Genomic DNA, 12,500 nt, shown 5'->3' on the forward strand with positions numbered 1-12,500 from the left:
CACACACACACACACACACACACACACACACACACACACAGACCATGAACCAGCCAGCGCACACACACACACACACACACACACACACACAGAGACCATGAACCAGCCAGCGCACACACCAGAGGCCCTGTTTATTTATCCACAGCTTGTTTGCAGTTTTTCTGAGCAAGCGGATGGGAGCGCGCTGTTATCGGGGGCTTTTCCCTCACTCATGTACACAGATCGAATCGTCCTCTGCTTGTTTGTCTTTTCGCGCGGCCTTAATTCCTGAGAGAGGATTTCTTTCATTTCAGATCGTTGATGAGTTTTGAGAGCAGAGCCAGGTCAGACCATGCAGGGCTCACGCCGGATGAAGCACGAGAGTATGACAGCATGATTCAGACAGGTCGCCTTAATCAAGTCAGAATTCAGTTAATCCCTGACTTCCGAAGGCTCCAAAGGCAGCATTAATCTGGTTAACTGGTTAATATCGGTGTCCTGCTCTGCTCATCCCTCTGTAAGACCACAAACGTGTCTTTACATGAGATATTTAATTGTAATCAATCCTCCAAACTGCTGCCCTCTCCCAAAATATGCCCCTATTCAACTTTTTATTCCCCATCTATTACTTCCTTTTGCCCTCAGCTCCTATAAATGATTTCATACTCTGTACAGCTGAGTTCTGTGAATTCCTGAATCTCCTCTTCCTGCTGTTTTCATCGGGATGTCCTCCGCCCCGAGCGACTCCGCCTCAGCGATAGTAGGAGCAATAACCCTTCAGCACAGCTCCCGCTGCAGGCTGCTCCTCCTCTCACGCTCCGCACTCTTCTCTCCTTAGTGCCGTCTCCCCTGCAGGGAGTCCGCCCCCACCCCGGCTCCCATTACGGATTCATTAAAGCACGGAGGAGAACCAGAGCTATGTGGCCCTCCCTAATCTCTTATCCATTACGTTACGGAAAGCCAGAAGGGCCGGAGTAAATTCCCCAGGATGTGATTACAGGGTGGAGGTGATGCCCCCCACCGCCCCCCCCAACTTCCTGCCGGGCAGAAAGGTGAGTGGGGCACGCCTGGGTCTCATAAATAGGGGTTTTATTGAGGTCTCCGGAGGGAGCCAGCCGGATACCTGAGAGGCTCTGTTTCTGAGAGCAGGGCTAGCATTGTGCCTTCGAGCGCTCTATCCAGTGAGCAGAGACGCATGTCGGCCGTTCTACAGCGTCATAAAGGTTCTCTGTGCAGACTGGAGACCGGCGCAAGCCCTCCCCACGCAGCCGGAGCAGTGCCCAGCCCGCTCCTCCCCACATACCAGCACGCCTGGTCCGGATTGGTTCAACGGCGTCAGGGCCGGAGGGGGCCGTGGCTGGAGTGTGACGCTCGCACGGACAGGGCTGAGGTCCCCCCCCACCTCCTCTAATCGTGGCTGGACGGGCTTCCGAATCCCAGTGAGACAGGAGTGTGTTCAGCCTCATCCGGGAGTGAGTTCCGTCCGGAGCCGCACACCGGATGAGACTGATTACTGCTAACTGGAGAAGAAGGTGGAGTTTCAGTCGAGTCGACTGTGTTCAAATGAAAGTGACTTCCAGCCTGGCCAAAGAAGGAAATTTTCCGGACTGGTTCCGTGAACACGTGTCACTCACATAGTGCCAGGCCAACGCTCCTGGGCTCCTGGAGCGATACTGCATGTCTCTCCGGGGAAGTCACGTAGGCTTCCCCGCAAGTCAAACGCATCCCCATTTAACTGCATCTTTGTAACCGTGTCGGTAGTTTCTTTCAGGGTTGCATGAATACCAGGACTCTGTACAGAAGGCTATACAATACTCTACCTGTGTCTTTACTCTCAGGGTTTTGTGAACTTTTGTGAATGTAACTCAGTGTTTGGTTTGTGTACAATGTGAGTCCAAAAAGTGAAGAATAAAAACTAAGTTCTGTGTCCATGTTCAACACTGTGGATCGGAAAACATAGCTTGGATTTACTTCTGACTGATCAATTCTTAAATTTTATATGTCCAGTAGGAAAGAATCCAGCAGCAAGAAATGTACAATTCAGTGCATCGTTGGTCTTCCGTTGAGGTCTTTGGCTTAATTTAATAAACAAAAGGCCATTGTGTAATGAATGAGCTTTCACTGGTCCACCGCATCAGCTTTCAACTGTTGCCCCAGGGGTGGCGTTATCTCTGCCCTAGAGGGCAGATTTCACGGCCAGTGGCATTCATGCCAAAAGTCATCTGGTTAATTCATGACTACTCAAGATGAAATATTGTTTAACATTAATTTACTTTTTATGAATATTTCTTATTATTATCAAATCATGTTTGCCAGTTGATGTTTGTAATGTTTTATGTTTATAGACCCGAAAATGAATTGCCCCTTGGGGACAAAAAAAAAAAAAGTCACTTCTATTCAGTTAAATTCAATTCAGTTCCGTTCAATACTGCTACTATTACCACTGATAATCATAATAATAACAATAGTAACGGCATTGACCTATTGATCCAAGAGACATAAAAAAGCCAATATAAGCTACTGTGAAGGACATGGTGATAAGAATGACTGGAGTCATACTATAGCACACAGAGGAGCCTGGCTTTTAATCTAGTGCTTGTTCTGAGTTATACGAGATATGTGATACATCTACTTACTGTCTTACAAAACAAAGAGGAGCCGTGTGTGCGTGTGTATATGTGTGTGTGTGTGTGTGTGTGTGTGTGCGTGTGTGCGTGTGTGCGTGTGTGCGTGTGTGCGTGTGTGCGTGTGTGCGTGTGTGTGTGTGTGTGTGTGTGTGTGCGTAACGTGCAGACAGGTCTTTGTGAGTGTATTGTGGCCTCTGTGGGCACCTCTTATCTGTTAACAACATGCCTCACAGACGTACTCACGCATACAGATGAAACATTCACTTAGGGATATAGCTATACCCATGGCTCCCTCTGCTTCTCTCTCCTGTTCTCTCCTATTCCCTGCCTCTGTCTTCATCCCTCTGTCTATCCCTCTCTCTCTCTCTCTCTCTCTCTCTCTGTCTCTCTGTCTCTCTCAGGTTAATCTCATCTAGGCTTTTCTGAGCTGCTGGTCTTCACAGGCGGGTGTATGCTCTAGTTTCATGAGCTGTAATGCTCCTCCAAACCCAGCCAGGCTGTTGCCGTAAACCACACTCTGAGCCACAGATGTTTAGAAAAAGATCAAAGGCCCTCCACTCAGCTACAATATGCAGCTCATTATTATTAAATTATTAGACGTCACAATCTCTGATATAAGCCTGCAAGATTAATTCAAATACAAATGTACATCCCTAACAAAAATCGCATTACACACATGCTGAGGAATTCAAGCCTGGTGCAGCCTACATGAAAGAAACTCAAGCAATATGCCTCTCCGTCATGTCTTAGTTAAAGAACTACTGTTGGGGACAAAAAGTCTAAATTGAAGGAGTTATTAAATACTTGACTATCAGCTGCTCAGGGTGGGTTATCGTCATACAACTCTAGTCGGCCGTGTCTGTTTTGGTGTTAATATCAAGTGATATGCATCTCTCCAATGAATATCTAGTGGCTTACTGCAGCTCTTCTGTTAGCCGTAACTTAAACTGTTGACCCCAGTGTGTGTATGTGTGTGTGTGAGAGACGTTTGAATACCTGAACATTCAGGTGCTGGAACGTGTGCATGAACGTGGGCGCACTACTGCGCACGTGAATCATGAACTCCTCTCATCCAGCCGGTAACGTTTGTCTCATCACCATCAAACGGGGACGGTCTCGCTCGGCTATTTATAGCTGGAGTTGTTTGTGCTGTCCGTCTTCACCGGAGGGATCTCTGTGCCTATTTGAGGAAATCACGAGAGAAGAGCTCTGTGGAACGGAGTAAGGTACAAGCGCTTGCTCCAACAGCTGACTGCGCTCCGCCACGGACGTCCGCTTCCTGAGCTGGGAAAAGAAAACGGGAAGCGGGGAAGAAGAGGGAGGAAGCGTTGCTCTTGCTGACGGGTCCGGGAGGGCGACGTGTACTCAAAGGAAGAGAACTCCATTTCCAAGCTTCTATAAAAAGCCGGGCACTAAGGCAGCACAGGCTCGGGGACAGCACGGCCGTGGGGACGTCAGGGACCGCTCGGACGCGGACGTTGCGGATGGCAGGACGGCGTGGGCACTTCCATTTTCATCAGTTTGTGTCATTGTTACGGGACACGTGGGAGTAGAACCCCATTCAGCAGGCCGTTGTTTTATCTAACAATTCCACACGATATGGGTCTGATTTAAATAATAATCCATTAAAAGGCCAGAGTGGGAGTGACAGCGTTTTGGCCGAGACTTAACGCCCTCCGTCATTTTCCTGGCTGCTCCCATCTGAATGCACTCCTGCTGTGTTTAGGGAACTTCTTGCCAAGTCTCCACCCCCCAGGACAAGAAAGCCAAAACAAACAGAACGACGTTTTAATTATGGAACATATGGCTGCGTGTCCGTAATAATTATCTGGCTCTACTCTGCCATCTTTATATCTCTGCTGTGCTCCATACACTCAAGGCTTGGTCAGCTAAGCTCTCCATCTGTGTGACCAAGCCGCGCTTGGTTTTATCATTTAGTCCTGCAGTCATACTATACTTACCTTCCTGTGGTGTTACCTTTAGCCTTCTCGCGTTACTGCTTCTGTTACAGTTTTACTATCATTCTTTGACCAATGTCATAAGAGTCTTTTCCCCTATTACTGCTCCCAGGGTAGCTAGGGATGCTATAGTTTATCTTCTTACCCGCAGTTTCCGTACAGATCTGTAGGTTTAATAGTTACTGAAGAAAATGTAACCCGATGTGTTACAGTCCTTAACGCAGTTCAGCCACATTGTGCGAGTTGTCCTCCAAGGCACTTTGATGTGGTGAATGACTATAATTCCACCGGTGGTTTGCATTAGTGCCCAAACCAGAGTTGTATAAATCTGAAAGGAGAGGAGATCTCACCTGCCCATGAGCACAGCCCCAGTCTGCTTTCACAAAGATCTTGCATGTGTCCAAGAAGAAGGCGATAGGGCAGAAGAAGAAGAAAAAAAGATGTTGATGTTGATGGTGAAGGTGATGAGTCACCATACGTTTGGATTAAGGTGTCGTTCGGCAGAAGCAGAAACCTTAATCGGACATTACTGCTGTTTCAGTAATTTAGCTCAGATGACTGTAGTGGTGTTTTGTTTGTTTCTTTGTTGTATGTTTGTTTTTTCTCATACTTTTGTTGCTAAATATCTGAGTAGCTGAATTCACGCATGCGAACTGGGGCAGATGGATTTGGAGCCGCAGAGAGACAGGGAGGAGAGAGAACCAGAGACAGATGGAGGGGAGAGAGAGAGAGAGAGGGTGGAGGTGAGGAGAGGTGGAGAGCAGTTGTGAGAGGTTGGAGTGTTTTGTGGAGCATAAGGCCCATTTATCCTACATTAGCCGGGGAGCAGCGCGGCTTTGATGTTTGACTCGGCTTTAAGAGAGCAGAGAGCACCAGAGCAGCACTGCAACGACTTCTGCTGCTTTTCTTGTCTTTTGTTTATGTATAAAGCTGGGCAATTGAGAGCAGCATGACCTGATACAGAGTTCATATTGCTGACAAATAAAAACCACTAAGTTGGATTTAATGATATTTAATTTCACGATCTTTTAGTGAGCCGGCATATGGCACGTGAAACCAGAACATGAAATAACTCCTTAAAAACGTCAGCCACAGTTTTGAAAATATCCATACATAGGAGATATGGGGGTGGGGTGGGTTGGGGTGGGATGTGCACCGTAATGTCCCAGGTTGCCCGGGGATGCAGCATGAGAAGGCAGGCGAGGTTCGGACAGCCGTCAGCGCCCAGGTGCTTCGGGCCGGAGCACACAAGGAAGAGTCCGACCCCCTGCACTGGAGAGGGGCGCGGCAGGAATTCCCAAACCCCTTTTTCCCGTCGTATTTGTTTTCCTGACCTTAGATACGAGCTGCCATAACATTTGGACAGATGTGAATTGCAGTGTGTTGACCCTGTGAGACCGCCCTCTGCTGGAGGGAGGGGGCGGTGAAGCTGCGCACCACTCCGCTCCTGACCCGGACTGATCTGCAGTCCACTCGACGCTGCTAGTTTGCCCCACAAATTGAGTATTAATATGTGATAGGGTTCAGTGGAAGAGATTAACCTCTTTACTGAGAGTGCTTGAGTGCTTTGGGACTCTCAGTGTATGCTTGCCTGTGTGTGTGTGTGTGTGTGTGTGTGTGTGTGTGGTAGAAGTGCGTTTTGAATGCATTGTTATTGCAGAACTTTTGACCCTACTCTGCAGAGCTCAGTTTGAGCTCTGAATGGTTTGCCCACTTCAGAGTCCTTGGTAGTCATTGCCAGCTGCACTAAACAGCGACACATAAACACATGTATGACCTTTACAGGTGTCATATTACACAGAATATGAAAAGGGGCAGTTGGCATGTTTTGTTACTGGTAACATATCACATATTGCCTGATTGTTTGTGTTTTTCCGTGGTTGCGGTATTGACTGCTGGCTGGTATGTTTATGGGGACATGTATCTTTCCTGTGTCTCTGTATAGGAGTATGATGATGGATATGGAACAGCCTACGATGACCAGGGCTACGACTCATATGACAACAGCTACAGTAACCAAGGACAAAAGTAAGCGTGCACGCACGACAGAGTGGGCTGTGTGTACGCACGTGTGCGCGCGCGCGTGTGTGTGTGTGTGTGTGTGCATGTGTGTGCATGTGTGTGCATGTAAGTGTGTGTATGCACGTGTATGTGTGTGTTTGAGTGCGTGTGTGTGTGAGTGCATGTTTGTGTGTGTGTGCGTGTGCGTGTGTGTGTGAGTGTGTGTGCATGTTTGTGCATGTGTGTGTGTGAGTGCGTGTGTGTGTGAGTGCGTGTGTGTGTGAGTGCATGTTTGTGTGTGTGTGTGTGTGTGTGTGCATGTGAGTGTGTATACGCACGTGTGTGTGTGTGTGTGAGTGTGTGAGTGCGTGTATGTGTGAGTGCGTGTGTGTGTGAGTGCGTGTGTGTGTGGGTTCGTGTGCTGCATGAAGAGAGCTTATGTGTGGAGATGGTCCTGAAATAGATGTCTTTTCTTTGAGCGGGGTCATGTGACCGTGCTGTCTGCAAGAAGGGCGTTCCTGCAGGCGACGTGGGTGATCTGGGTATATTTACTACAGGGGTCAGACCCGCAGCACCTCCGCACTCTGCTCCTCTGCGTTAAGTTCAGCAGTAAAGAAGAGTTTAGTTACCCCGAGATTGAAGGATGAGTTCAGGTGCACTAGGACCGACTTAGAATCAAGTTATGCTTTCATCTTTGGTTTACAGTTGAACAGCAGACTTGAGTCTAATATCAATTTGAGCTATAGTGCACATATACAAACACACACATACAGGCCCATGCTCTGTTTCTTTAATGCCACACACACACACACACACACACGCACACACACACGCACAAACATACACACGCACGCACGCACACACACACACACACACACACACACACACACACACACACACACTTAGAGAAAGTTAATCTAGAGTTGAATTGAACTGGTAGCAGTGATTTTGGCCATGCCATGAGCTGGTAGTAGTTAAGGAGGCTATACAAGTCATATATAAATTAACTAAAGGTTAAGCCTGGGTTAAAATACGCAGATGATGGATGGATGGGTGGGTGGATAAATGGATGGATGGATGGATGGATGGATGGATGGATGGAAAATTGAAGTGAATTAATGAAATAAATACATGAATCAATGCACATAGAAAGCTAGAATTGTAGTTTCTAAGGCAACAAATAATGGGCATCCAAAATAAATAGTGAAAATTGAAATTGATATTCATGTATTCAGTACAGTAATAAAAGCACATGCATCCAGGGGCGCAAGTGCTTACAAATCACAGGTCTCCGGTGTGTATATATTCAGCTAAACTGAATGTGTGTTTAAGGAACCTGAAACTCTGTGACTTGCTGAAGGAGACACTTCAGTGCGTGGTGGGTCAGGTCGCATCCAGCTGAAGTGCAGCTGCTCCTCTCTCAGACTCGGGCGCTGCAACCAGAACCATCTGCTGTTTTTGTCAAGCAGGCTGGACACCTCAGGCCTGGTAGTGCAGTACACTAGCAGGGCTCAGAAGAGCTCTCTTAAGAGATACAACGTCACCTCCAGCTCAGCGGCATGCATCAGCCTTTGTATTGAAGCTTTTGTGTGAAACATTAACAGTGCTGTATGTGCTGGCTGGTATCATACATCTGTGGTGACTGGACTCATCATCAATTGCTTGAGGCATCACATACCTTGTGGATGTAAGAAGGTGTTAGGTTGGGTGACTAGTGAAGGTTCTTGTATGTAAAATGCATAAGTCCATTGTATCGGAGATCAGACCTGCCTTATGCATTTAGCCAGATCCGTTTTGGCGTACGTGCCTGTAAGATGGTGCTCAGAATTTGACACAAAGCCGATTCTGTAGTTCTCTGAGCTTTTTGAGCTGCTGATCGTAGAAGAAGCTTTCGTAAGTAATCACAGGAATCTCAGGAAAACGGGGCACACGCGAGCAGCTATTCCGGGAAAGTGGGAGAGAGTGAGGGAATAAGAGAGGATGGGAAGCAGAAAGCAGGAAAGGGAGAGGAAGGAAGAGACCGAGCGAGAGGAAGCGTGGGAGAGACATAGAGAGAGAGAGAGATTGAGAGATTTCCTAATCTGTTGGATGGAAGCAGTCAAGCTGTCTGATGGGTTAGCGTGCATTGCTCGTCCTGCTGAGCTTGTTATGCCCTTTCCTCTGTTTATTTATTTATCTGTTTATCCATCCATTTATTTATTTATTTACTTGTTTGCTTGCTTTCTTGGTTTGTTGTGGTTTGCTTGTTTGGAGTGTGTGTTATTTTATCCCTGCTGTTCAGTTATCTCCCGCTCTGTTTCTTCAGTTTAGCTGGGACAGAATGGTGTGAGACAGCTTAATGAGCGTTCGTACGGTGTACAGCGCTGGACTGTCTTGTACCACTGGAACAGCGATGCAACACTTTGCCCTGATTACTTTCACGGAATTAAAAGTGCACCTAAAATCTCTGCATTTCCTTGAGGTGACATCAAAACATCTCTAATCAGTAGGTGTTAGTAATAGGAAAAAACAGTATTTAGATATTGGGGACATGTTGTGTATTTTTGAGGATTTCTAAGGGCTTACAAATTGCTGGTTGAAATAAATCCTTGGGATTCCAGAAATCTGCCAGTGGGGCAACATGTCACGCCTGGGATTACATACGTTTCACATTAGTTTCAATGTAAGTACTAAATAGTAGCTACTAAATAATATTCTGTAAGATTGTAACTAAATAACACTAGAATCTGAGGGACTCACACTGGCCATAAGAGCCGCTGCTGAGATGTCAGACTTCAGTTTTCAGCTTCTTCTGCTGGGAGAAAGTGACCAGATAACATGAGCCAGTTACAGTCCAGCTGTTTGGACATAATCAGCAAGCAAATAAATGAGCGCCATTAGTACAGCGAGGGGTCCTAGTGTGCGGACGGAACATGTGCCTGCAGCCAGCGGGCGCTTGCAGGAGGAAGTCCTGGAGCCAGACACTGTCACTGCAGGCGAAGGTCCAGAGCAAAGAGAGAAGCTTAGTAGAGCTGGAAGCGTGGAGACACCAGAGGAGGAGGGTGAGACACGATGACAGACAGGCAGGCAGACAGACAGACAGAGAGAAAGAGAAAAGAGAGATTTCAGATAGGAGTGACAGGTGTAAAAAAAAAAAAAGTGTTGTCCTGGGGGACATTGAGACTGGACACACACACACACACACACACACACACACACACACACACACTTATCCCTTATTGTGGTGGTTTCTCTCTCTCTCCCTCTCTCTAGCTCTCTCTCTCTCTCTCTCTCCCTCTCTCATGCTCTCTCTCTCGTGCTCTCTCTAGGGAAAGACGTGGTTACATGGTTACAGTGACTGCACTTCTATAGCAGGGGATAAGAAGGGGGCGTGTGTGTGTGTGTGTGTGTGTGTGTGCAGGCATGTATGGTGTGAGTGTCAGCGTGTGTGTCTGTTTGTGTCTGCACCTGTTTGTGTATGTGTGTACATTTGTGCGTGTTTGCATGTATGTTTATGTGTGTGTGTGTGTGTGTGTGTGTTTGTGTGTGTATGAGAGAGAGAGAAAGAGAGTGAGGGAGAGATTATTTCTGTTATTTCATCTAATTGGGCTTTTGAGGAAGTCTGTGCTCTTTAGGTGTGTTAGGTGTTTTAATTCCAATGACGGTGACGTGCTCCTGCCTGGATAAATACTGCAGCTCCATTTCAGAATTTCTACACACCAGGCACCTGAACCGGGGCTTGCTCCCCATTCCTTACCACCAAAGGGTTTCCCACCCTTTCATTTTTTGAACGACTCTGTTTGTTTTGGTTTTTTTATCCCTGGTTTTTTTATCGTTAGGGGTGTTGGGGGTATTGAGGGTGTCGGGCAGGGGTTCTATGGTAGTTTTTGATTCTTATTTGATCAGCCAGCTCTTTTGCTAGGGACACACTAACCCGACTATGAATACAGCATCAGGCCATTGGACGGCATCAGACCACTGGAAGGTGTTGGTGACCAACCATTGCTCATACTCAGTGCAGTGTGTGCCGTGCGGCTCTAGTTGGTCCTCATCAGCGCTGTTTCAGCGGATTGCGCGTGTTGAATCGGCACCGGTAATCGTCCATGAGGGAGTTTTCTGATTAGCTGTTCAATCTAAATTTGACTCAAAATGAGATAATACAGACATAAGCTGCGTAAGGGTTTTTTGTCACGTCGAGATCTACCGCCATCTTTTGTGGCGTCATGATCTACCGAGGCAGCTTAACGTTATATTTTGTTAGACAGATAGTGGTTTTGTTGTGGTAACTTGAGAACAGGTGCTACATTTGTCATTACCGTGACGTTACCGTGCGCATTTTTGTGGAATGAAGGCGTTTAGCAAGAGGAGGGAGTCACTCAGATCTTAGTGCACTCGTTAGAAGAAGCCTGCAGCTTCGATAAGCAGCGCATTTTTAATTACAATTTTCTTTTTCACGAACGCAGAGCATACATATGTGTCAGTCATCCACTGCGGTATGGTATGTTTGAGCATAAACACACACAGGCGACAGGGGCCGTCGGTCACTCACGGTTACGGTTTCGTCCTTCGGTGTCGGTTCGGCATGCCCATAGTCTTCGAGTCAGGCCTTGTTCTCACCTTCTGAAGGCATTAACACTGGGCTCAGCAGAGTAATTGGAGAACAGTGTGGAGAGGAATGTGGAGAGAGAACACAGATGTCTGGCAAAAGGGAGTGGAAGCTGAAATGTTGTAGCTGTGGAGTAAAGTTTGCTGACCGCTTCACCACTCCACACTCGTCTATCATCCTGTGACTACTGTGAGCAGGATGGCAAGTGTTCCACACTACCAGCGGAGCTCATGAAGCCTTCAGGAGTGTTTCCATGTTGAAACGGTTGCCTATAAAACGAGGCAGAGCCTCTGAACGCCCATTATCGGGGCTTTTGAGGCGTGAAAGAAAGTTCCTCACTGTTTCATAACTGCCTTAGAAATATAAACTTTATACATCAAATTTTCATGTCTTGCATTCATAAAACATGAAAATTGTGTGTGTGTGTGTGTATGTGTGCGTGTGTGCGTGCTTGTGTGCATGCGTGTGTGTGTGTGTGTGTGTGTGTGTGTGTGTGTGTGTGTGTGTGTGTGTGTGTGTGTGTGTGTGCGCTTGCACGTGTGCGGCTGAAACTTGGAAGAATGGGCTCTGTTCTCTTTGTGACACTCGTTCTGATGTGTGGATGTATAAGCGAAAGGATTACTGGGCCTGCCATGGTTGCTCCTTTCATGCTATTAAGACCTCTATTAGCTCTTAAAGTGTTCAATGTTCATGTTTTCAAAAGGATGAACACATTGGGACTCCTGTGTGCCGCTCATGGTCTGGATTCTGCTGGGTTTGCTAGCTGTTCGTTGTCTGCCTCTCTGAGTGACCATTGGGTACTGACCTCAGGTCAGCCTTTCTCACAAAAATCCAAGCCCAGACACCTGGGCGTTCAGGAAGCAACACTGCCTCCAGAACTGCAATGATGACCCATAGAATCCCACTGCCAACGGAAATAATCAGAAATACTCTTTGGCTCTTTAGACTGGCCGTGTTAAGAAGGTCTGCAGGTGTCCCTCACGGGACCCTGGTGAGTACGTGGAACAAGAGTGCAGATAAAGGGTGTTGCATCTCTTTTTCCTCCACTGACTGACTCATTTTCCTCTAAAACTCACAGAGTCTTTGTTCCCCGATATCTTTAAACACTAGATAAGCATCAGTTCATTCTCCACGCTTCCTCGGTCAAGGTGCCTCTGGAGGTGGAGGGGCGGAGACCCTGTTGTCTCTTTAAAAGCCTCGCCGGCTAGTCGGCAGGCAGAACCCCGCTGCCCTCTTTCAAAGGGTTGTCTTCGTTTGGCTCGGCCGGTGGCACGGTGTTTTTAATGCACTCAGGCTAGCCCCGCCCACTCCACCGAGTCGACGGCAGCGCGCTGGCTCTGTCCAGACTGG

The 12,500-nt window shown here is 47.4% G+C and overlaps 1 protein-coding gene across 4 annotated transcripts in view; it reads left to right on the plus strand.

Annotated features, from left to right (window-relative positions):
- khdrbs3 (KH domain containing, RNA binding, signal transduction associated 3) overlaps nucleotides 1-12,500 on the plus strand; it is a 146,330-nt gene that overhangs the window by 102,507 nt on the left and 31,323 nt on the right. For all 4 annotated transcript variants that reach the window (XR_003411049.2, XR_003411048.2, XM_035521193.1 and 1 more), the window contains exon 7: nucleotides 6,510-6,592. Coding sequence is in view for 2 of the 4 variants with exons in the window: in XM_035521193.1 (XP_035377086.1) it covers nucleotides 6,510-6,592 (83 nt within the window). In the remaining 2 variants the exon portion in view is untranslated. The remainder of the gene's footprint in view (nucleotides 1-6,509; nucleotides 6,593-12,500) is intronic.

The sequence above is a fragment of the Electrophorus electricus genome, chromosome 2 (assembly GCF_013358815.1).
Source record: "Electrophorus electricus isolate fEleEle1 chromosome 2, fEleEle1.pri, whole genome shotgun sequence".
NCBI lineage: Eukaryota > Metazoa > Chordata > Actinopteri > Gymnotiformes > Gymnotidae > Electrophorus > Electrophorus electricus.